The sequence below is a fragment of the Erpetoichthys calabaricus genome, chromosome 6 (assembly GCF_900747795.2).
Source record: "Erpetoichthys calabaricus chromosome 6, fErpCal1.3, whole genome shotgun sequence".
In the NCBI taxonomy this organism is placed as follows: Eukaryota; Metazoa; Chordata; class Cladistia; order Polypteriformes; family Polypteridae; genus Erpetoichthys; species Erpetoichthys calabaricus.
In genome coordinates this window covers 70,824,400-70,851,571 of record NC_041399.2, presented here as the reverse complement: position 1 = coordinate 70,851,571, position 27,172 = coordinate 70,824,400, and the positions used below count along the sequence as shown (strand labels likewise).

Sequence of the window (27,172 nt, the reverse complement as noted above, 5' to 3'; positions counted from 1 at the left end):
TCCTGGCCAGCAATTATGAACCAAGTGCTAAAAAATGCACTGAGCCCCCAGCTTTGTTGCCCTGGGTCTATGTACTGCTCTCTTTCTGCAAAGAGGTATCTTTAAACTTCAGTCACCAGTCCATTGCCTCTTCTTAATTAGAGAGACATGAACAGTACCTGTACCATTTGGGGTGTCACCTGTCATCCAGCATTCTGATGGAATCTGTGAAGTTTATTCTTAGAGCATTATATTTTCTCTTTCTCACTCTGGTGCCTCCAGGATTCTTTCCCCCAACATAATGTAATACTTTTACACAGGTTTCTGAACCCTGCATTTTCATTCCTACCTACAGCAATGTTGGTCTCTGTTCTGATGACTGTCCCTATGTCACTCTTTCCTCTATGGCAGCTGTTCCCAAGCTATGGTACATGAGGGAACACTAAAAAAAATACAAGGAGCAGCAAGTGTGCGCAAAGATGGGGAGAGAGTGAGACAGAGAAGGAATCAAGCATATAAACTATGTTGTGTTTTCAAGATGAAAAATGCTTTCATCATTAATACTATTATGATTTTACTGAATTGGTTCAAAACAAACTAATTCTAGATTCATGTCTGCCTCAAGAGTGCAGTGACGCGACAAATCAGCTGTCAGTTGCAGTCATTTTAACTTGTATTGTCATACATCTAAAGGAGGAAGTTGAAAGGATGTCAAGATTTTTCATCTTTTAATACAGCAGCATAAATAGAGGTGATAAATGAATGGAGGCTTCACATTCATCCTTTAATTGTAATGAACATGGCTACAGTTGTGCATCCAACCACTTACCTGTTTTATAATTAACTTATCAAGTTCCAGTGCATATTGACATGTAATGCGTTAATGGATGTGCATAATCACAGAGACACACAGCTAGTGGGGCTGCTAAAACAGAATACTTAATTGATGAGATCAAAACAGAGAACACCACATTTATGTTGTTCAATTTGTTTTTAAAATCAAACTTATATTAATTACTATAGCAAACAAAATATACTAAACGTGGTAAAAGCACAAACAACACACATTTGGATAGTATGGGAGAGAATCAGAAGCAGCCTCCAGTTCTCATTCTGGTGGCTAAATCAGTACCAAAATCTGGATTAGAGCAGAGACATAAGTAACAGCAATGCCTGATCAGTTAAGTGAGGCAGCTTGAAAACAACAGGACAAAGGCTTTCTGTTGCTCTTTGTCATAGCCTTAATTTGACAAGATTGATTTAATAATAATAAGACATTTTAATCACAATCATAATCCTAAAGTTGTGACAAATCTGAAAAAGGAGGTAACATTTGTAAGTTAAAGAGCTAGGAGTTAGCAGCATTTGAAATCGGAGTTAATTTGTCTTGTCCATTAAATATTACTTTTCTGTAAGTTACATTAACTATGTCTCCTCCATACACTGATGCAATCACACAACAAACAATGTCACAAACCTGACAAAGTGAGCTGTTATACAGTCAGAGTCTGTGCAGATGAAAATTTCCCAAATTATTTTGGTATTCATTAAGTCACATGGCATTGACATACTTTTTGTTTTATTAATTTGTTGTTACCCACCCTCTTTCCCACGAGTTAATGTCAAGCTCTGAACTGTATATTTATTGCAAATTAATAGTATGGAAAGTTTACACTTTCTAATTTATATTCCATATCAAACCAGACTATTCTTCATTCATTAAAAATAATTCAGAAAAACATTAAATGTACAGTACATAAGAAAAATGAAAAGACACACACACACACTATAATAACTTGTTGGAAGAGAGGGAAGACCAGATAAAGACATACTGTATTTTTAGTTTTCTTTTTAGTCATAATGATGTGTGTTATCTATCTCTCTATTTATTTATTTAATGGAGTTTTGTACAAAGCCAAATTTCCCCCTGGGGACAAACAAAGTTCTTTCTTTCTTTCTTTCTTTCTTTCTTTCTTTCTTTCTTTCTTTCTTTCTTTCTTTCTTTCTTTCTTTCTTTCTAACCAAGATTAGCTGGCATCCCAGCCCTGATGAGTATAAGACCTTTACCCGAACAGAGGATAAGACATGGGAACAATGAGTGAAAGCTTTTAAGCTTAGATATTTTCATCCCCCAGCTGCTAGATGGCAGCATCCCAAGACCATGGTAACCATGAGGAACCCAGCAGGGCATGATGGGAATTGTAGTTGCTGAGAGTCAGCCCTGCTGGGTCCCATGCGAGTCACTAAGGGGTGCTGCAGGGACCAAGATTCCAACTTTTTGGGACTTCCATCGGACCAGGAATTACTTCCTTTGGGCTATGGCCTGGCACACGAAATACTCTCGGGTATCCTTGGGAGGAAAGAAGGCAACACTTGCTGGAGGGAGGTGGAAGGAGTGAAAATGGAAGGAGAAAGAAGAAGACAATTATTCTGTGTATTTGTGCTTGTCTGACCAAGAAGAAACCTGTTGTGAGGTATTTTATAATAAATGTCTCTGTTTTTGAACCCATGACTGTCTGTGCATTAATTGCTTCTAGACTTAACATTTTAAGACCAAAAAATAAAAGTAATGGTGCTTTAAACCATTTGTATTCCTAGGGATATTACATTAAGGGAAAAGAATGAGAACTTCCTACTGTATGACTTTCCCTTGCCAACCGGGCAGCCCATCACAAACTGTTAATCATTTTTTCTGTTATTATTCTTACTTACTGCTGATGAATATGTAGAATATATTTTAGAACTGTCATGCAAATGATTAACTGTAATTCAATTAATGTCATTATCTAGTTAATATTAAAGTTTTCAATAAAAACAAATAATCAGTTATTGGTATGTTGTATTGGCTGTGTTAAATATTGTTGTTTAAGTTAGGTCTATATATAAATATAATGCTGATGGAATGTACAATAAAGAAAGTAGCAATTTACCATGGGATGCTTTAGGAAGAAAAGTATCATATTTGTTTTATTGGTAGTAAACAACTTTAGAGTCAATAGCTCAAGAACTAAGAAGCAAGAGACAGAATTGCTAAGCACCATCTCATTATACCCTTAAAATGGATTGTTTAACTTCATAAAATTTGTAGAATAATATCCATAAAAATGATAATTTCATTTGAAAATAACAACAATAATAATAATAATAATAATCTGAATTGAGGAAACATCTCACATCTTAATCGATTTATCGAAGTTTAACATTTTTTAAATTAGGCTTCAACTATTTTAGGCTTGCAGAAAAGCTTCTTCCTTACAAAATGAAATATTTCCGATGCATTTTGTCCATATATGGCTCCTGATGACAGACCCATCCTGCTCCATCACCAAAATTTAATTTTAACATCTATGAGATGGTAAGAAAACACTGATCTCTTTTTCGACTTCCAAATCCAAAACAAGATTTGATTAGAAATAAAAACAGGATTCTGGTTTATTTCCTCTGAATAATGACCAGCTACTTGCAGCTAACAATGAAAAATGAAGTCTGCATGTACTTTTACAATAATGTAGTTAAATTGTCATAGCAAGCTACTAATATGTGTTAGCAATAAAAAAGAAAAGTACTTCAGGCAGTAAATGAAATCAACACAGTGGATACACATTTCATTAAAATGTGTATCTTAATAAAAAAGAAGTGGCAGTTTCAGAAATAAAACAAGAGAATCATTATTTAAATACCTACGTTGACATTGAGGGAACCCATAGTATCCTTCTGCACATTGGTTGCAGTTTTTGCCACTATAATTAGGCTTACAGAAGCAAATTCCTGACCCATCCTCACAACCAGCTGTAAACTGTGGATCACATCTGCAAGCTAAAACAATACAATTAGATAATAAGATGTTAAGGTTTGTGTGATCGAGAAACACATTTAAAAGTATAATCTTAAAAAATTCTATGGGAAACAAGGGACACCAAATAGCTCAAGGGATTTGAGCTGGCAAAGTGTAGGACAGAAAATATGAGACATCATTAAAGATGACACTTGTAAAGTGAAAAAACAAACATATGAGTGGCTAAACAATTGTAATATTTCCTTCATTATAGTACTTTTACATAAAACAAAAAAAATCTAATAAAAAAAGTTTCAATATCAACTATAATAAATTTTTGAAGTGGTGTTAGGTATAAAAACAAAATATGCCTGCATCGACATAGCTTCATCAAGTTTCTTCTGTGTCTTTCTTCAATTCAGATTCAGAAATTTAAATTACACAAAAAAAGGTCGGTTTTGGGTAGAAAAAATGACCATGTGGTTACGTCTTATCTGTGTGTTTTATTACCAGAGGCTAAAAGTTCCTTCAGTTTCACTTTTTAGGGATCCCTTGCCTAATAGAGAACAAAGCTATCTGCCATCTAAATTGTTTTTCAATGAAAATACAGAGCCCACTCAAAAATAAACAATAGGATGTCTGCAACCTCCCAAATCTCAGACACAATAAAGCCGAAACACACTTTACACTAAAATAAAGGGGTTTTTATTGAGCCCCAACGCCTTCTTCACAATAACAATCAACAAAAAACACACCAAGCACAATTGTTCTTCCTTCTCCAAGAAGATAGCCCACTGCATCCCAACTCTGATTCAATCCAAATGAGGCAGTGGGCTCTCTTCGACCCAAAAACGGCTTCAGGTCTCCTCTCCGAGTCATCCTGAGTAGTTCCAAGTCGTGCAAACACCAGGGCAGTCTTCCCCTGGCAGCGCCTTCTGGCATTCCCCAAAGATCCTGACAGGGTTGCGTTTCCAGATTCTATTTCCCATGTAACCCTGTGGGTGTCCTAATCAGGTTTACCCCTGTGGAATACTGCCACCTTCTGTGTAGGGGAATGACCAGTTTTTGGTGAGCCTGTTCCCTCAGTCCTTCCATTATAACCTCCTGGCGGGGTATGAAACCTTCCATTATCCCAGCCAAGATGCCTGTCCTATCTTCTGGGTACCCACACTGTGCATCATTGAATACTGCAAAATTTCACTGTACTCTGTACACATGACAATAATAAGCCTATAAACCTAAATGTGTACAATTGTTTATCAATCCGCATTTTAGTATATTTCTTATAAATAAAATGCACCTCATATCATTGTGTAGGAATTTTATATTTCACTAATGATGAATATTTCACAAATGAGTTTTATTTTCATAGAAAAATGCTTCAATCTTACAACTACGTTCAAAGTACTAATATGACTTTTCTTGCTTAAATGGAAGCATGATTGTGCATCTAACCTGGCAGACATATTTCATTTCCTTTTCATAGCAAAGCCAGTGGTCTCTCAGTTTTAAACAAGCCTGAGGAGACCGTAAAGCATATTTTTTAAAAAGAAAATGGCATATCCCTGTGCAGGATTAGGATCCCTGTTCCTTTATGTAAAAGACACATTACTGACAGTTAACAAAAATAATCTTTTTATGTATCATGACAAGGGTAGTACTGAATGCTACTTGAATCTACAATAAATAATGCCAAAGTAAAAAAAAAAATGGATTATACCTAAAAACACACAAAGTCAGAAAAATTAAAAAGGAAAACAGAATATATCAAACAGGAAACAATCCCTTCTTTTAGTCCTCATTGATCTTCACCACATTCCATTGTACATATAACAGTTACTTCTATGAAAGTCTTTAAACAAATATACTGTATATTGTCCCTCATGTCTGTCTGCCCATGTGACTATCAGTATATGCAGTGATGAATGGAGAGAAACACTTCACTTACGTCTGCAGCCAGTGGGTGATTCTTTGGGGATTCCATATGGGCGATAATAGCCTTCAGCACATCGTTCACAGTTAAAACCAGCAGTGTTGTGCTGAAGAGAAAAGAAATGAGTTTAAATCAGGGGTGCCCACACTTTTTCGGCTTGCAAGCTACTTTTAAAATAACCAGGTCGAAATGATCTACCTACATTAAAAATGCTATATATATATATATATATATATATATATATATATATATATATATATATATATATATATATATATATATATATATATATATATACATATATACTGAGTATACTTTATACATAAAATATATGTTGTCATACCTTGCATAACTGAATAACCTTTATGGCACAATAACAATTCAATACATTTATGGTCACTGCAGTATTTGGATTTAATAATCTTCATGTGGGAAAAGGCTGACTCGCATAAATAAGTAGAGCTGAATAATGCAGTCAAGGAGGCAGCACATTTCCTCATGTTTGGATACTTTTCCTATGTGAGTAAGTTCCAAAACTGTCAAAGAGCCCCAGACTTCAGCTGAATGTCATCCTGTAGTGTCAAAATCTCATCCTCCACTGTAGAGGAGTTTTAGGTGAAACAGTGTTGCAATTTTTGATGGGGGTGAATCACCCTCAACATCTTCCCTAAATGGATAGCACTTAAATGTAGCGATTGGCTCAAGTAAAGCTGAGTCTTGAAACTGTCTGTCAAAGTCTGACAGACAATTTTCAATCTGCTCTGTGTAGCGTATGCTGTGAAGTTGCGCACATGCCTTCCATTGCATCTCCAGCTCTGACGCGAGGTTTTGGATGTTCCCCAAATCAAGGCGCTGCAGCTTTGTGGACAGATGTTGCATTTTTCGTTTGAAAGCATTAACTGAGCTAATCATATTGACTATGGTTTTGTCTTTTCCTTGCAGCTGTAAATTAAGCTCATTCAACATGTTGGTCAGATCGGAAAAAAAATGCCAAGTCTAGCAGCCATTGATCGTTATTAAGTTGCTTGTATTGTGCATGTTTAATGACAAGGAGAAACTCCTTTTTCTCTGGCCAGGGGTCTTGAAATCTTAGCAGGAATTTCTCCCTAGCCATCTGCCTCCACAAAGGCCTCTTTTATCATCTCTCCATCTTGGAAGGACTTCTTATGCTTAATGATCGAGTTACTCACCCAGAACGATGCTTCGGTGGGTCTGCCTTTGCTTTTGAATTCAGCCGAGTGAAAAATGACGGCTGTCCGATTAACTGCGATTTTAGTTCCCTCTCCTTTCTCTTTCTCAGATCACTTTTTGGAAGGAAGTCAGTTTCGTAGTTTTTATGAACAGTTCGAAAGTGTTTTTCCACATTTTCCTTCTTTGGAATAGCAATGATAGATTGACAGATCAGACAAACGCACTTTGATTGTGACATTGTGAGAAAAAAAATCCTCTTCCAATTCCACATCCAGCAAGTACCCACCCAACAATTTTTTTTTTAAATCCCTTCTTTAGTCGATATAAATTGGAAGGGTAACTAGATCACAGCTGGAGTTTTGCAGTAGCTCGCACATTTGATCATGCGTGCGGGGTGACCAGTGTGTTAGAAGAAAAGAGATCTCAGACTGGTCGCCCTGTATGTCAATCAAGTGGTAAATGCCATTGGGAGGATATATAATAGACTAACATTTAAAATTTTTTTTTTGAATGCAACGCAATCTACCTGCACTACCTTTCCGATCTACTGGTCGATATTGATCGACGTATTGGGCACCCCTGGTTTAAATAATGTTCATATACTTCAAGTATAACAATAACATTTTAAAGACAAAAAGTAGATATTTTATTGTAGATATCTAAAGGTGAGATTGTTAAGTATTCCCAGAACATAGTAATGTTTACATGAGTCACATTTCCCCACAACAGCTTTAAGTCATTTGGGGATGACAGATTTGATTTTTGGTCATTCTTGTTGGCATATCTACTCTGGCGCACTTTACAGAACAGTGGTTTTAACACACTATTTAAATTGTGTCACAGATATTCTGTGATTCTATGGACTTTAACTGGGCATTTACTCTTTCACTTGAAATATTGTCTTCCTGAATTATGAGTTTTCTGCAAAGTATAGTTTTTGCGAAATGAGATAAGCTTCCAATGCTTTCTGGCACTGTGCTTAAATTATTTTTCTTTAATATCTAATAGGTTACAAAGTCTCTGAAGCATCTCAATAGAATGATAGTGCTGCCTCCAATTTTATTCCACAGATGTGTGAAATGGCTATTATAAGCACCTGAACTGACCAAGAGGTGGCAACGTAAGGCAAAAATCGTAGTCAAAAAGCAACAGCTGGGTTAGAGCCACAAAGACTATCAGGAAGGCAACCAAAATGAAAAGGAAAAATGAGGAGTAACATCAAAGAGGTAAAAAAGTCCAAAAAACAAAAACGATATATGAAACTAGTCCTGCTTTGAAGAAGAAACTAACACCAAGCAGTGTCTTCCTTATCCAAATCAGGTGTAATTCACAACAGAAATGCCGCTGTATTCATACCCCAGTTCCGGCTGAGTCACAAAAGTGACAGCAACAGTCATGTGATGCAAAACTAGTGTAGCATAAACGAAAAAATGGAAAGAAACAAATATTTAAAAAACACTTTATCAAAACAAACCAACACAAAGAAAAAACCTTCTTAATGAAATTCCCTTTCATAAAAACCACTAAATAACTCAAAATACAAATCTATAAACATTATAGTGCAACATTCATACTTTGTTGCTTTTCCTGATGTTTCCAAAAGAGCTTTCTATTGTCATACACTTGTGCATGGGAGGCAGCTAAAGGGCTTGAGTAAGGGCAATTCCGAATTAGACCAGGATGTGGCAGAGTGCACTGACTCTTTTTCTCTCTTTCCTGTAGACCATTCACGGGAGATTCCACCTGGCCCTCTTGACGTCACTTCCGGGTCCGAGCCTATGGAAGAAGACCTTGCCAGCTCCGGCCCCTATGATGTCACATCCAGGCTTGAGCCTATGGTTGAAGACCCTTATGAGCCCGACCCCTTTGACCTCATTTCCTGTCTTCCCCTTTAAAAGCCTCCACCTTTTCCCTATTCCCTCAGTTCTGTTTTGGACTCAGTTTTGTGCACAGCAGTGCTATCATTTACATCAATTTGCAGCCAGGAAACCAAATATATTGGTGGCTGCCCCAAACCTTGCTATGGCTCTTTGTGGAGTTTGTGACACAATACAAGTCCTCTCTAATCCTCTTAAGGAGAGTGGTACAGAGCATTTTTGTTTGTTTTTAAAGAATTTTTCTAAAGGGCTGTCAGTGGTAGCAAAGGTCAGTGCACTACTAATATACTGTAGATCAGTATCCAAAGTTCACATTGCAAAGATAAAACAAAATTAGAAGTCAAAAGAAAAACTGAACTGCTGAAAAACTCTTTCTTTTATTTAAAAAAATGTACAGATGTCCTTTAAACCTCAAGGCGATCATAAATAATGTTGTCACCATGACATGGCATGTCCTGAAGTATTTTCAAATTCTGCCTAGTAAGCATTACAACAGAAAAGCATTCTAAAATGGAAGAACAGATACACAAGTTCACTGTAATAACACTAAAAACACAGAGACATGGGCAGTGTTAGATTTGTACAACACTGAGACTACAAAGTCTTCTGAGACTTTTGCAGACCTGTGTATAGTATCAATAATATATTTTAAACTTTTGAACTACTTTCCTACAGATTCAATCTATTACAAAAAGATATCTTTGATAAGTTTATTTATTACTAGTGTTGATAAATGAAGTATCTCAAAACCATGACAGTATTTCTACAATAATATACATCATCTTTAGAAACAGCAATGAGAACCAGTCATTACAGATAAATTTGCCGACACTAAACGAAAGTCGGCATTAGATAGATGAAGAAACAGCTCAAAAATAAATTTTACATGCATCTCTATTCTGAACCCTAAGGTCTGAGATACTTTTGAGTACCTTTCTCCCTTGGTCAAATATTATGGATGTGTTTATGGCAATCTTGGGAATGCCATAAAACTTTATTTTTTAAAACTCTGTTTAGGGTAACACCATATAGGACAACATTGTTTAATGAACACTCTCAGCCTACAATACACTACTTGCTTGCTGCCTTATTTTGCTCAACTGGAGGAATCCTATCCCACCTATTATACTATAATAAGAAGAAGATATCTTGTGTTTACATTTATTTTGCATTATAAAAAACAATTTTAAAGTTTTCAGTACTTGGTGGACAAATATAAATCCACAACTAGCATTCTGTTATAATTTGACTTGGGCTCCATCCTTAATTATTCCTTTTTTTCTATCATTTAACTTAGCAGTCCAGTTAGTGCCTGCTGCTGTTCAGCATTAATCATGCAGTAGTCGTGTGATGTGACAAGCAACAGAAATAAACCAGGGTGCTTGATTAATAATTTTCTTAATTAGTTGCCAGTTTTTTTCTGCCAATTGACTTCTTATGCCTTAATTTTAATTGTTTTACTTTTTAAGACTTAATTGTTTCCTTTTTCCTTAGTTAACGATCAAACAATAGTGTTGATCATCGACTTTCCTCAAAGCGTTACTCACAGCGAATTTGCAATTCGCCCTTGTTTATCAAATTATTTACTGATAATTTGTCCGGTTTAGGAGAACTTTTCTTTTCCAGCATCCCATAATGCTCTGCGAGACCAGCGCAACATCCCCTGGATCTGCAACAGCCAACATTGGATGAGACCTCCCCCCGGGTATAGACAAAGCTTGCACATCTCTCACTACGTTTTTATCTTCTTTGAGCTCACAGAGGCACAGTAGCGCAGTGGTAGGCACTATAAAGAGCACACGATCACACTCACAGTTAGTATCACTAGTCTACTGGCAGACACACTGCACAGAAAACTCATGCAGATATTAACAGAACATGCAGACTTTATGGAAACCAAAGGTGCTAAGGCATCTGGTGAACTACTACAGCATCAATATTCATACCAGTTTTTTTACATTTTTCCATAAAAATAAATGCTATAAAATGTAAAGCCATAAAGGTACATTAATACTGTGTATAGTAGGTGAACTTAGTTTAAGGAGCTTAATAGATAAGAAAATAATGCAGGTTTTCAAATTTTATTTTTATGAAACATATACAGCATAAATAACAAGTTATCTCTGCTTGTTGCTACATGTGCAGGTTGATCCTCAAGTTCCACGTCAGTGTAAGAGAAGGAGGCTTATGCCCCATGCATGCGTAATTAGCCATGTGGAGAATGAAAACAAACCTTGAAAGAGCCTGACACCTGATCACCTCCAAACACAGGAGACTCTATGAAATAATAATAATAACGAAAGAGATATTACTATTTACAAGACATTTTTATCTTTTTGATAGACGAAAAAGTGTAAAGCATCAGCACAGGCTTCAGCATGACTTCAAAAAATATAACGAGCCAGGGGCTTCAATAATGGCATGCCACTTTGAATTTTCTGACTTAAACTTTTTTGGGTTTGATTTTATTTTCTCTAAAACTATAAACTAAGTTTTCTGAAAAGCACACAAAGCAATAGTTTCTCATCTAAATTTACATAAAATATATGTTGCTGTGTGCATTGCCCTGTGCGCTACTGGGGCGGTGGCAGTGCAGAGGGGTGGGGGCATTGTGCAACGAACTGTTTTCTGAAAAGCACACAAAGCAATAGTTTCTCACATAAATCAACATAAAACGACCTACTATTTTTAATGACTGTTGTCTACAATTTCAGCTGTGTTTTGATGAAATATACTGTACATTTGTGCATCTCTGACTGTGTTCTTTCTTCTTTGATCATACAGAGGCACAGTGGGGCAGTGGGTGGCACTGCTGCCGCATAGCCCAGGTCACCTTTTTGGCCACAATAATCAGTCCAATATAGTTGCCAAACGCTTCCCTAGCCTTCAGGGATACTTTAAAGATGATTGCACCATTATAATCTAGTCTGTCAGTTAGTCAATGCATTTCGCTGAGTTTGGCAATATTCACTAACATTTCCATGATTTCTCTGAACTCGAGGTGAAGCGAACACCACGGAGTTCTCTTCACTATCAAACAATAATGAGATGCAAAGTGAGCCAACAGAAGACTAGCTAACCTGTGTCCATCATACAATAGCAGAAAATAAAGAAAGGTGACAGTCACAGTGCACTGGCAGAATGACAGCACCACAAAGCCATGGAATTAAATAACAGGTTTAATTAACAACAAGATTCGGCTATAATTAAGAAATTGATTTGAATTAAATTGGTTGGAGTTTGACACCTTGTCTTAGTTGGTTGTCTGTTGGCTTGCTATGTTTGTAATTTTTGTTTGGCTGATAGTTAAGAAAAAAAATCAACTACTGTATTTCAATTAAAATAAAAGGAAAAGAAGCAAATTAACAGTAGAAATTGGTCATTAATTATAAAAGTGGCAGGAAGTGACCTGCAGCCTCTGTGGCCATTATGGATCACAGTTGAACAGCCTTGCTCTAGGAAAATCAAAAATGAGGTAGTAAGTGAATGTGGGTGTGTGTGAACTTATGATGAATGAGCTAGCATTTCATCTAAAGTTGGTATCTTGAGTTGTACTCAGTGTTTCAACTAATGATTTTTTGCATGTTAAAATTAATAAATGAAAAGCAAAAGCAACTCAATACTTTTAACTAATATTTAAATGAAATGTGAGCATTTCATTTTAAATTAGTCTTCCTAATTGCCTTTAAATTCAGTTAAATTTCATTAAATGTCATTCTTTCCACATTTAGTCCCGACATGTACCAAATAGCTTTTTCTTTACCTGACAGTCAATGCAGACACCGCCTCCTTCATATCTGCCATGAATGTTTAAACTTTTACCCATTCGTTCAACTTCAGGGTCATAGTAACAGTCGCTGGCATGCGAGTGGCAGTTGCATTCTACAGATTTTAGAAAGAAAATTAATTTTGTTAAAAATGTAGTTTCAGTCCATTTGAGTGACACAAAACAAGATGTTACACAGGGTGAAAGAACAAACACAAGAATTAAGAGATAAATTTAAAACCAATATGATATGCATCCATCCATTCATTTTCAGACATGCCTACTTAAATTCAGTTTGTGCAGCTGTGGATCACTAAAGACACTCTCATGTTGCATCTCAAAATGTTTTAACAGGGCTCCTCATGTGATCTCAGTTTCTTTTATTTTTATATTTTGTGATGTTTTTCAATGAAAATGGTTAATGGTAATTTCTTTGTTTTGGTATTTAATTATTTTTTAAGAGTTTTGTTGCTTTTTAACCATTTTGTAATTTTTCTTTTGTCTTTAATTAATACCTTCTTAGTTATTATTTTTTTGTTAGCCTGTATGTTGAGCTTAAAGGGGGAGGCAATTATGACACAGAAGTTTTTGTTTACACAGAGAACCACTGACACATAGAATAGGATACCAAGTAGTGTGGTAGACAGTAGGACTTTAGGGATCTCCAAAACTAGACTTGCTGTTGTTGATGTGATGTACTAGTTGTACTTTATTATGCACATAAGGCATCATTTAGCTGGCATGACTGCATTTTCCTGCTTGATCAAAGGTGTCATCATTTCCCAGTTTCTCCAAAATGTTGTGTACAGATTATTCAGCGATGCCATACATATACGCAAGTTCTCTCATCAAGTTTATATGAGGTACTAACATAACTTAGCTTACTCCTATAGCATATGTTGCTTGACTCTATTTGTGATCTCTGTCTTACTAATTGTGTTTTGTTTGGTTTAGGGTTTATGGAAATTTCAAGACATTGCTTTGTATTAAGAATTTTGCATTTTACATTTGAAGTGATTACAGTTTTTGGAAAGTTTATTTTATTAGTCTCCTTGTTATATGCTAGCTACATTACCCATCAAAGACAGGTAATACAGTAAATGTAAAAACATTTGGTATCTCTTGACTTGATCATCCTGCACCTTTTTTCAGCATCTTCGTGTGTCTCAACCTGTCTTGGTTAGCACTTCCTCTGGCAATCATGTTCCCGTAAAACCTGATTCTCAGACTCTGTCATTTTGAGGCACATTGCTTGCTCATCTCCTGTTTGCTTTTTGACTAATACCACCAAAGGCAGGTGGGCCCCCATTACCAGTTGTAAAAACTTCATTCGTATTCTTGCAAATACTTCATATGTTTGAAGGCAACTCTCATAGCTCCTCCTATGCCTTTCTTTGCTATCCTTGTGTATATCAACATTTCTTGCTGATGTTTCCTGTTCTCGATCATATTTGACTGAGCAACCAAAGAGAAACTGACTAATCAGACCAAGGCCTTAGGCCTTTTTACAAGGAATAGGCCACAGCCTTTTCTTGAAAGATTTGGACTTTTTGTCTTAGCTATGTCTGAATCGTAACAATACTGTATGCTTGCATAAACTTTATATTAGGAAAATACATGCAGTTGTGCAATCATTATACTGTTAATTAAAAGTATTTTTCTTATACTAATGGCACCGTTTTAATACTTGGATGTCAATGGTTGTATTACCTTAACAAAGTTAGTTTGGGTTAAAATATGCTTGGCTGTGTTGGCTATTTAGCTTCTGAAGGTCAGAATTGAAAGCACATTTCTTGGATGATCAATACAGTCCTACAGGACATGTGAGATATTCTAGATCTGACACTGTCTTAAGCTAGATGAAAAAGAAAAACAGACTGACTGGACAGAATAGTTTACCGGCTGACATTTTAGATGTAGGGATTCCACACAAAATAGAAGAACTACTCCAATAAACTCAGCAGGTTAGCTCAGATTAGATTTATGTCCTCTTCTCCAACAGTATATACCACAAAGTGGGGGCTTGTAATATTTCTACATCATTGGATAGTTTGTATAAGTAATAACATGGGTTCACAATATTTTCTTTATTTGTCATACTTACACTAAAAACTAACAGAATGGCCCTGAGTTGCATGCATAAAAGTTCCAAGCAAGCTTGAACTTGAATCTTTTGCAATGAAACTGTGTTCAAAAATATGAACTCTCAAGCCTCTTTATGGTCTCTCCAGAACTAGCCAAGTATTTCTGACCTGGCTCCCAGCTCAAAGTGTGGAAAGCCTGAGGATCTGAAAGCTCACAATAAGTATGCCCAACAGTGCTTCTTTTGTTCAAGTGACCCTTTTGTCACCAAGCTCTGCCGCAGCTATTACAGCTAATGTTCCATGCTACCTGAACTTTTCTAAATAAAAACACAAGGACCTGTTCAGTTTTGTCTCTAGCACTATCAGTTTGGAATGCACATTGATTCAGGTTTCAATAAAAGTTCACATTCCAAAAAGGCTGTTTTGGTGTTACTGAAGGAGAGCTGGATTCTTCTCTTAACACAATGAAACCCATGGTTCTCTGTTAAGATGCACAAAGATAAATATATATTATACAAACATTAATGGGGTGGCATGGTGACGCAGTGGCAGCACTTCTGCCTCGCAATAAGGGATTTGTATTCTGTGTGCCTGTTTTCCCCATGTTTGTGTCGGTTTCCAAAGGGTGCTTCAGTTTCAGTGCCAAGACACGCAGGTTATTGGCAATGCTAAACTGACCCATGGTGTGTGTGTGTTCACTCTGCAATAGGCTGGTGTTTTCTGTCCAGGTGTTGCTCCTGTTTTATACCCGATAATTGCTAGGATAGGCTCCATTGGCCCTGCTCTGAATAAGCAAGTTACGAAACAGATGGATGGATGGATGAAGATTAATATCAACATTCAAAATGAACAAGGAATATCATACATTGCTTACTATACATCACAGCAAAATCTATGGGGTTAAATGAGCATTCAGTTAACAAACACCTTTAAATGTTAATTTCACATTAATGATTTTGTAGTATATATTTTTTTTAATTTACATCATATTAATTCATTAATATTTTAAGTATAGTATATACTCTTGAGCACTGGTCAGTTTATTTGCTGGGTTAATTTAAATAAAAGTGCTGCAATTACAGTTTCATCACTTGGAAGTATATGAAGGTACAGAAATGAAATGTAAAGTAAAAGAAAAATGGGTGAGGATGAAATGGATACAAAAAATTACATACGATAAATTTAAGATACTTTTTTGTGCCCGGTCTTGGTCTGTGTGGCATTTGCACGTTTTCCATGTGTCTGCCTGGTGTTCCACCATTATTTCCAGAACCATATGTATTGGGTAAATTGGCAATTCTAAACCTGATGTGTTCATGCATGAGTGGGCCCAGCGACAAAATGGAGCCTCATCTGGATTTGGTTCTAGTCTTGTGGCCAAAGCTGCAAGTATAGGCTGCAGCTTTCTGTAACACTAAATTTGATTGCTGCAAGTGGATTACCAAATGTTATATGTTAAAAATAAGCCATCATGGAGGCTTTGGCCCTGTGACCCTAAATAGGCCAATGGATGATAAATGGATGTCTTATTAATAAGTTTAATATGCCTATATAGTAATTCAACCATGTGTTTTACACTTTTTCCTTCACTTAAAATATTTTTCAAGATCTATTGTACATTTGCTAAATCGATTGTACATAATTTACAAATGAATTGTTTTACTTGATTGTAATTGAGATTCAGAATGTATTAACTGGTTCCCAAAATCATTTGTTCCACTGTGCAATAGCATCCAAAATGAAATTATACTATTCAGCAAAAAATACATATACTGTATGTACAAGGTGACAATGATAGCTATACAAGACAAAATAATGCATAAGTCAAATTCTTTTTTGAAGTCCTCTTCATCAAATATCATGCTTAAAACTTACGTTCACAAGGATTGGCACTTTCTGAGGTTGCTGCTTGCCAAGGCTTCTGGTTGTAGCCTGGACAACAGCGTTCACACGATTCACCACAGGTGTTGTGCTGACAGTCACACTGCAATCTGAAAGAAATTAGGATCAATGAATTAAACAAAGACAGAGATGACTGAAGATTTAAAAAATAATTTTCCTTTTCCTAAAATTCAACATTTTTATGCTGGGCTTATGCACTTTGAAGTGGTGTCATTGGGCTTGCTGGAATTAGATTTAGTCTAAAAACAAGCAAACTACATAGAGGCCAGAAAAACATATACATACAGTAGAACCAAGTGGTCATATTTATTGTTATTCATGTGTTTTTAGGCAAATGCCTCACAATTTACAGTTTGGTTAAGTTGGTTAAGGATGTTTGTTTCTCAAAAATTAATCTTCCTCTATGTTATCTTGTATTTTAAGAAATTGTTAATATCTGCTGTAGTACAGCTGCATGGTCCTCACCAATGCTATATTTACAGCAGTATCATTCTGCCTTCATTGTCAAGTCTTTTTATATTCTGTTTTAACCCTCCACTTCTGCACAACAAACATCTTTTCATTATTATTCATGCTTAATCCAGTTAAGGGTTATATGGTTAGAGCCTATCATGGAGCCTAGTATTAGACTACAAAGCAGAAATCTACCCTGGACAGAACGTTAGTCTGTCACCTAGCCCACATTCACTCCAAAGGAGCTAGTTTAGAGTTATCAGCTACCTTAACCTGCATGCTTTGGGGATGTAAGTTAAAGTCAGAATATTTGTGGTAAAACACATGCACAAATGAGAAGAATGCGCAGACTCCATACTGACATACAGAAGCCGTGACGCTATAGCACTGAACCAGCATGCAACCCTGCACAGAAAATGTGTCATATTCAGGCTTGGCACTTTGTATAAAAGCACTTGGGCTATAAACTGAATCTGACATAATAATTAATCAAATAGTTCTAAAGGGAGACTCCTGTTTTAAACAACATCTATCAGGTATTGATTGGTATTCATTGTCTGTTGCTTGAAATCACCTTTATCATGTTTTATTTTGATTTGATTTCCCACTTTATAAAAATGAATTGCACGATCAGTTACATGCGCATATTCTCTTCCTCTCGAACCTTTAGTATCTGAAATCTACCCCAATATGATGTTAGATTACAGAATACCATTTGAGTTGCTCATTCCTCTTTCTATAAGTCCCTGGGTCTGATCCAAGTCACCTCACTCTTAAATAATGCTAGATCTGAAACATGGGTTATTTTCAGTAGATGAAAGGTCCCTACATTTAGAAGTATTTGAACGGATCAGCACTTACTTCTGCATCTGCATTTTTAAGTCTTTTAGGCCAGACTATGTAAATTACAGAATTATATTTATGTCCCATTCCATTACTTTTCTTCTCAATCTAAAGATTTTAATTTTACTTTATGTTTTACAGAAACTCCTTGTTGTAAATGGGGAAACAAACAATGGTATGGATGACACACGTGAATTTCATGAGATTTTAAGTAGGTTCAGATGGTAGAATAAACTGAAAAAAAAAATTATTATAAAGGTAGAAGTGACTAAAATATTACATTGTTAAACAGAAATAGGAGGAGAAAACATTTCCGGAGCACTAGTTTTTCATTTAAAATTAAAAAATATAATTGCTTCTAGCTTGCTAAATGTATCTATAGCAGGTGATATTACAGTATGTGGGGGTTTGACTTACAGATAGGCATTTATTTAGTCAGTTCACCTCAAGCCAGGTCAATGTGAAACTGAGATGTTAGCACCATAATGCCTAAGAACTCAATCCTAAACAACATAAAGTCAAAATTGTGCAGGAGCAAAACAAAGAAATGCCTCTTTTTCAAATAGAAGTTTAAACAGACACATAAGAACATACAGCACAAATATTGCTTTTCTTTTATAAGTTGCCTATTTCGTCTTTTTACTTTTTTATCAAATGAGTCCTCATTCTAGGTCATTTATTTAGTGCTCTGTGGCTCCTTCTATCTATTTCATTTCAATTATTTTTACTAATCACTTTCAAGTCATATGCATATGATCAATACTAACCATGAAACACGCTGGGCCATTAGAAAGGTAGTATCTGATCCGAAAGGGAGATATGTGATCGTCATGGGCAACTTATTTAACTGTAAAATGATCTTGATAAATGTTTATGCACCTAATGTTGATGATAAGGAATTCATACAAAACGTATTTGCATCCATCCCCAATGTGAACACTCATAAAATTATAATGGCCGGGGACTTTAATTGTGTTTTAAATCCACTCTTAGATAGGACTCCTGTCACAGGGGGGATGACATCTAACACTGCAAAGATAATTACACAGTTTGTAACTGACCACAACTTATCAGACCCCTGGAGGTTTCTAAACCAAAACTCAAGAACATATTCTTTCAACTCACCAGTACATCATTGCTACTCAAGAATAGATTATTTCTTTATAGATAATAATTTCTTGCCTACAATTAAATCTTGCAAGTATGATGCTATTATTATTTCCGACCATGCACCTCTGATCTTGGAGTTAAAATTACTATGCCTTACATACTCACCTCGTAGATGGCGTCTTAACCCGCTTCTATTAGCAGATGAGAACTATACAGAATTTATATCCAAACAAATCAGTTTCTTTCTAGAGACAAACACATCCTTAGAGGTCTCTGCAGGAATACTCTGGGAAACTCTAAAGGCCTTCTTAAGAGGACAGATTATTTCATATCTTTCCCACAGGAATAAATTAGAAACCTAGAAAGTATCAGAACTAAAAAGCAAAATGACTAGAATAGATGAAGAACATGCCAGGCTTCCAAGTGAGGCTCTACATAGGAAAAGGCAGGCTCTACATTCAGAACTCAATCTCTTGACAACTAAAGAAACTGAATAACTAATTTATAAATCCAGATATCATTACTATGAATACGGAGAGAAAGCTAATAAGCTTTTAGCTCAACAAATCCACAAGCAAGAAGTTCGCAATGTAATCCGAGTAATCACCAACATGAACAGAGACAAAATCATTGACCATAAAAATATAATGTACACATTTAGAGACTACTATAAATCCTTTTATTTTACTGAGTTCAAAGAAGACAACATACAATCTAATGCATTTCTGGATACATTACAGTTACCACAAATAGATACTTTTAATGTGGAGGAACTGGATAAACCTCTGGCACTATCAGAATTACTAGATGCTATAAAGTCACTTCAAGGCGGGAAAGCAGCAGGCCCTGATGGCTACCCTGCCTGAATTTTATAAGAAATTCTCCACTCAGCTAGCTCCCCTCCTATTAGCAACATTTACAGAAGCTAGAGACAATCAAATTCTACCTCAAACTTTTCACCAAGCATTAATCACCGTCTTCCCTAAACAAAATAAGGACTTATTACAATGTGCATTATACAGACCAATTTCACTTCTGAATAATGATGTTAAGATACTCTCAAAAATCATAGCTAGAAGGATGGAGAAAATGCTGCCTTCGGTAATATCACAAGATCAAACTGGATTTATCAAGGGTCGACACTTATCCTGCAATCTTCGACGCCTGTTTAATGTAATATATTCACCAACAAAGTCAAACACCCCAGAAATATTACAGTACTATAATTGGATGCAGAAAAAAGCATTTGACATGATTGCATGGAAATACCTTTTCACTACATTAGAGAAATTTGGGTTTGGCCCGAACATATGTGCATGGATCAAACTACTGTATACCAATCCAGAAGCTTCAGTTTGTATTAACAATATTTGTTCAGACTACTTTAAATTAGAACGTGGTACCAGACAAGGATGCCCCTTGTCACCACTGCTATTTGCAATCGCCATTGAACCACTGGCGGTTCACTGTCGAAATGCAGATCAGATAAACGGGATTATCAGAGAAGGACTGGAACAGAAAATTTCTCTATATGCAGATGATATGGTTTTGTATATATCAGACCCACAAAATTCTGTGCCTGCAGTCTTAACAGCACTTACAGAATTTCAAAAGATCTCTGGTCTCAGAATTAATTTGAATAAAAGTGTACTCTTGCCAGTGAATTCTCAAGCACACAATATTAGACTAGACACCTTCCATTTTATTATTGCAGATCAGTTTAAATACCTAGGGGTAAACATCACAAGTAAATACAAAGCTCTTTATCAACAAAATTTCGCCGGCTATATGGAAAAAATTAAGCAAGACTTGCATAGATGGTCAACCCTTCATCTCACTCTAGCTGGAAGAATTAACATTGTTAAGATGAATATTCTTCCTAAGCTTCTTTTTTTATTTCAAAACATTCCAATATACATCAATAAATCATTCTTTAAGCAATTAGATCCAAAAATAACCTAATTTATTTGGAACTCAAAACATTCACGTATCAAAAGAGCGACCCTACAAAGACCTAAGGCAGAAGGTGGCATGGCTCTACCTAACTTTCAGTTTTATTACTGGGCAGCAAACATACAAGCTATAAAAACCTAGACACAAATAGATGAACATACACAGGCCTGGTCTGCAATAGAAATAAAATCCTGCAGTACTTCTTTATATTCCCTGCTTTGTGCCCCAACAAATGCAAGGTATCTGCAATATAGTAATAACCCAATTGTGCTTCACTTACGCAGAATATGGAACTAATGCAGAAAGCATTTTAAGATGGAGAAGCTTTTATCTGTGGCACCTCTGCAAAAGAACAACCTTTTTCAACCCTCGCAAACATATGCAGTTTTAATATCTGGAAAAGTTTTGGGATTAAATTGCTCGGAGATCTTTATATAAACAACATCTTTGCATCCTACAAACAATTACATTCCAAATTTAACTTTCCAGCAACACATTTCTTTCACTATCTTCAAATTAGAAACTTTGTTAAACAGAACCTGCCCAATTTCCTCATCTCCCACCTCCCTCTATGCTGGAAAAAATACTCATCAGTTTCAAGGACTTAGACAGAATCTCTGCAATATATAAAACCATTTTACAGTCCCTCCCTTTCAAAGATCCAAGAGGACAATGGGAAAAGGATCTCTCCCTCGACATATCAGAAAAGGAGTGGAAGGTAGCAATGCAGAGAATTCAGTCGAGCTCCATATGTGCAAAGCATACAATTATTCAACTAAAAATTATATATCAAGCACATCTGTCTCGCTTAAAATTATCCAAAATGTTTCCAGGGCAAGATCCAACCTGCAAACACTGCAATCAAGTTCCAGCCTCACTGGGTCACATGTTCTGGGCCTGCACCAAATTAACATCATTTTGGACCAAAATTTTTAAGTGCCTTTCAGACAGCCTTGGTGTCACAATCCCTCCTAACGCATTAACAGTTGTGTTTGGTGTTCTTCCAGATGGTTTTAAAGTGGAGAAGAACAAACAAACTGTGATTGCATTCACTACACTTTTGGCACGCAGACTTATTTTGCTGAACTGGAAGAATCCTAACTCTCCTCTTTTAAGTCAGTGGGTAACCGATGTTTTATACTATTTGAAATTGGAAAAAATCAAATATACAGTTAGAGGTTCTGTACAGAATTTTTTTTAAAACCTGGCAGGATATATCATTAAAATTTTAGAATAAGCTCTTGATGCACCAAGGAAGCAATTATCTCCGCATCTCTTTTTCCTCTCCATTCATCTCTACTGGCCTATTAAACTCATCAATTTAGGTATGTCTACAAGCCTACAAGTATGTAGGTATGTCTACAAGTTTTACTCTGTTGGCCATGCTCTCTCTCTCTGGGGTGGGGGTCAACTTGTTTTCTTTGTTTTGTTTTTCAATCCTATTATTTGTAAAAAAAATGATTGATTTGTATAAATTATTACAATAAAATTATAAATAAAATTTTAAAAAAAAATGGTGGTCATCACTTTTACAACCTGACCATTGATATATAAAGGTGAAACTGTTCTTTTGTTTTGCTGAAAGTACACCACTAGTTATTTTGTTTTATATATTTTTAGTTCCAGATTATTAAGTTATTATTGTTGGTCCAGTTAAGTTTCCCTGTTGCTGTGCTATCAGCACACTTTGGCTGTTCTTGAAAAATCCACTTGTGAAATGCAGTCATTTGTTTGTAAAAAAATAAAGGCATGTCAATATAGGCACAACCCTGCAGGGCAAGTCCAAAGTCCACAACTGCCCCTCTGGACCACAGCCACCTAGTGAACGAAAGATTTGCCATGGAACATAAAAGAACAACCTAGGTAAAGTACAGACATTTGATTTCTATTCAGTTGTTTTAATGACTTCACTTTAAATGTTGCTATTGAGAAATATAACTGAAAAATAATGTTTTTCTTGTATGCAGAAGATACTCAGCTGTATATTTCCTTCAAATAAAGAATTGTGACTTTGGAAAAAAAAAACTCAGCTATCTTCACAACAAAAGGAAAGAGTCAGCATTCCTGTTAATGCTTTTTTCTATTGCATTAGTCAGGCTCAAATCCTGGAAATGGTACTAGGTCAGCCATTTTTACTTGTGTTTTCTCAGGACTCCCTAGAGACCATTTATATATGGTGATTCAGTGCTTTGTAATGTATGCCATGAATATTGCAGATTTTACCAGTGTGGCTTCATTTGACATGTGTATGTTCCTTATCCTGCCGTACAGTCCTCTTGTTTAAACTGGTACCCTCTCTTGCTTTTCTTTCTCAGGGATTTTGTACAGTTACATACAAGTATTTTTCATCCACGTAGCACTGACTTAAACAGACAGAAAGGACCTGTTGTGAAATACTGCCTTCTGTGCTTGGGAAAATGTATTTTTGTCTCTACTAAATACTTGTGAATGTTCCATGCAGCTTGGTTTTTGAATACACTACTAGTTCTTCCAACAGTCTATTAATAATATACTACTCTTCCAGATTGTCTTGATACAATCAATAAACCTGTAAAGGCGAACATGCAGTCAGTTTCTGTTTGTGAACAGCAGAAAAGATGTAATGTCTAAAACTTTCAACTTCTAATATTTCATATTTAAGTTAAATATCTAATCAGGTCATCAGATGAGACATTTAAAAATGAATAAATGTCAAAGAGATCAGTAAGATACTATTAAATACTACTAGTTGCACAGAATGTTATTGTTAAACTTGAAGGAAGCTTTACAAGGAGGATGTGCTGTTTAAGAAAACTAGAACATTGACTTGTACAGTATATATTTCATGTGTAAATGCAAATTAATTTTAACTAGGTACTACTACAAGTAAGTTTTTGAAAGTACTTTTTAAAATTATTCACAAATGAAAATATCACCTTTAAAATTTAATTTGTCACAATTTGTAATTTGTATTGAATATTTTTAAATACCTTAATACACAAATGTTAAAGTATTTTATATCTTTACTATTTTATGTAACCTAACGTATAAAAAGTTTCAAAAGCTATAAGAGCATCACATACTTTATCTGATATTAAATGACTAAAAATATTGTGTGTGAGCCTTTGCTGAAACTAAAGTAAAAACTGCTTCCAGTGCACAGTCAACTGAAAGATGATAGTAAGAAGCACATCAAGCAAAATGAAAATAATCCTTCATTGACTTTGGTCCTTTTTAATTTTTATATGTTGTACACTTTGCATACAAAAGTTAAAATGATTTTTCAGAAGTGGTTAGGTAACTTTTTTCAAAATGCATGAATATTAATACCTTCTCTCTTGTAAGTAGTATTGAATAATGTTGTATAGTTTTTACTTTACATAACAGCCACTCATTTGTCAATTTACTGTATATTGATATAAACAGTTTAATTCCCACTGGAACAGTACTTTATTTAACTGAGTACACTTGAATCTCAGTTTTGAATAATACAATACATTCCAATCAAACTATTTTTTAACCAGTACTATTCAAAAACTGTGCAAACGTGATTTTCTATAAACATATGTTGCCTCATGCTCGCTCTATGAATGCAGTTGGCAAGATGTAACTGCATCAACATGAATTCTTTGTGAAAGTTGTTCACAGAAGGACTTCCTGAAAAAAGCAAGACAATCTGTTTCAATATGCTGGCTCTCCCAAAGGATATGATTACTAATTTCCACTTACACTATAAAAATTCATTATTCAGGGCTTAATTTCCCCCAGTTTAGTGCATAAGCTTTTCTTTAAAAAATGCTGAATGGTGTCATAATACAACTGGAAAAAGGTGTGCCATTGAATCATCTAAAAATTAAAAATACAAAAATTCACTTATTGAATGTATTTTATTTTTTTATTAATGCTGTTCTCAATTATTTGAATGTTTTAAGCTGTTTCACAATTTTTTAAGCCAGTGTTTTTTGTGCTTATGAAATCTTTTATTCTTTTCCACCAAGATTGGTAAGGACTGGTGTATCTGATCTCAATAAGATGGACTACTGGTTGTCTTCTTGATCTGTAATCCATGTTTTATAAGGACAAATATAAATACTTTATTTCACAGCAGGCAAACTGCACACAGCACCTGTGCCCATAGAAAATAAGTCCCAAATAATACAAAGGGTCAAGAAAAAAGTTGTTTGTGACAAAAAGTAAGAAAAATTTAGTCTGAAATGGAAACCAAAAGACTCAGAGAGTAAAGTCATTAATTAATTAGCAAGTCTGAAGGCAGACAGAGTTCCACAGAGTTATCTTTTGAAGAAGTTACCTCCGCTAATCCACTATTACAACCCACCAATAATGAAATTATTGCTTACAGCCTAATTTAGAAACTTTTAGAAGAATAATTAATGAAAGTAGAACTTAACTATAAAAAAATGTTTTATTAACACTTAAATTAGTATTTGTCATAAACAAAACACTCAAAATTAGTTAGATTATGCCTCTTGTTCTTCTTTTTCAATGTCTTTTTGCCTATTATTGGAAATAACACAATTCAGCAGTATGATGGCAGAAAATTATACTTTGAAAAAGTTCAGAGAGACACCGTTAATTAATAGTTGTTACCATCTTAAACACTTCTTTGATAAGAAATGGGATAAATTTAAAATTGCCTACATTAGCCAATTAGCCCAATCAGTTTATATGCAAAATTAACTCATTTGATTTTGCTTATTCTGTTACAGACATTTTTAAAAACAGAACAACACGTAACTAAATGAGTACAGAAAAAAAGACACATATACTTTGAAAATTGATAAAACCTTAATAAGCAGTACTTACTGAAATCTGTTTTCTGGATTCTTTGCATCACAGACCAGAGCATGACCATGACACACGCAGCGTCCTCCAATGCTTATGTCCTTAATGCTATAATAATACTAAAAGAGTAAATAAAGAAGAAAAGCATTTGTTTAGACAAAAACATCTAAAGAGAAGCTTTTTACACATATTTGCCAATCAATATTAAATATCCATTGTCTTCATTTTATTGAACAATAAATGTCATAATTTGATAAAAATAACAAACAAACATATACAATTGAAAGTATATCTCAACATTGTCATTCTGAATGTAATCTTTATTTTTTCCATGAAAGTTTGCTGTTAGTAGTGAAATAAATATAATTCTACTCAGGTATAATTGCTATTCTTCAGTCTTACTTTAAAACAGCAGAATAGCATGCTTACCGAATTTCAGACATAAAAGGTAAATTCAGTGCTTCTCTTCCATTTATGATATTAGTCAATATGTGTACTAGCACTAAATGATTTAGTGAGGACAGCTACGCTGCTTGTTTACAAAGGTATGGACAAATTCCCAGTCAAACAATTTATATATCAAGCAAATGAGGAACAAGCATTGAAAAGCTGTGGACTGAACTGAAGAGCACCTCACATCACAACTCTCAGCAATTTAAGCCGTGTGATGTAGACAATTTGAATGGACACAGTTTTTAAGGAGACAGGTTTTACATTGGAGAAAGCAAATAGATTTAAACATTTTATGGGTATTAAGTCAATAATATTTGTACTTGAGTTTATCTTAATTCCGATGAATATTCTCAGGCAATTAATCTAATTTAAGTACAATCTAAGTGATAAAAGCATTTTCTAATTACAGGCACAAATCTGCATCCAAAAATTGGTTCTCTCAAATGTTATGAGCAATGGTTTTCATCCAAGATGGAGTTTGGGAAACCCTTTAGGCTTTAGGTTACAAAGTTCACTTTAACATAAACATGATGTTCATTACTTAATAGAACAATATAAGTTAACAAAAAAATTGTATTACAAAATAGAACTTTCAAGTTTTAAAGGTCTGATGATCATCTGATAAAGCTCAAGTTTAGACCTGTCAAGGACTGGAGCACAGTCTAGGCTTGATTCCAACATTATAACTTTTATTGTCCGGCCAGACTCCAACCACAGTGATTATGTATTAGAATAATTCGATTACAAAGATAAATGAACAATTGTACTTAATGATAATACTAAGGTTTAATAATATTCACCACAAGATGGTGCAACAAAAAATAACAGTTAAATGTTCAACATAAAAATGGACTGTGACTCTAAATATGATAAACAAAAAGTAACATGTCACATACAGTAAATAGAGAAACTAAACATTATTATTTATGAAAGATATTTCAAAATCTATATTATACACATGAGTAAAATTCTTTGAAAAACTTAATACAAAATCATAAGTTTTAAATTCACATTCTTGATTCTCATTGAAGATGCGGTCATCATGAACTTAGTTTTTCATGTCATATTCAG

At 35.0% G+C, this 27,172-nt stretch overlaps 1 protein-coding gene and 1 long non-coding RNA gene across 4 annotated transcripts in view; one reads left to right on the top strand and one right to left on the bottom strand.

The window, feature by feature from the left end:
- Positions 1–8,897, top strand: part of LOC127528367 (uncharacterized) — a 61,899-nt gene extending 53,002 nt beyond the window's left edge. The window contains exon 2 of the long non-coding RNA XR_007935252.1: positions 8,711–8,897. This is a non-coding gene — a long non-coding RNA (uncharacterized LOC127528367). The remainder of the gene's footprint in view (positions 1–8,710) is intronic.
- The window catches only part of LOC114653392 (laminin subunit alpha-3-like), a 403,128-nt gene that overhangs the window by 183,376 nt on the left and 192,580 nt on the right, over positions 1–27,172 (bottom strand). For all 3 annotated transcript variants that reach the window (XM_051928867.1, XM_051928866.1, XM_028803680.2), the window contains exons 6-10: positions 25,670–25,767; positions 16,481–16,596; positions 12,519–12,637; positions 5,703–5,793; positions 3,664–3,795 (exon numbers count right to left, since the gene is read on the bottom strand). In XM_051928867.1, coding sequence (XP_051784827.1) covers positions 3,664–3,795; positions 5,703–5,793; positions 12,519–12,637; positions 16,481–16,596; positions 25,670–25,767 — 556 coding nt within the window. The remainder of the gene's footprint in view (positions 1–3,663; positions 3,796–5,702; positions 5,794–12,518; positions 12,638–16,480; positions 16,597–25,669; positions 25,768–27,172) is intronic.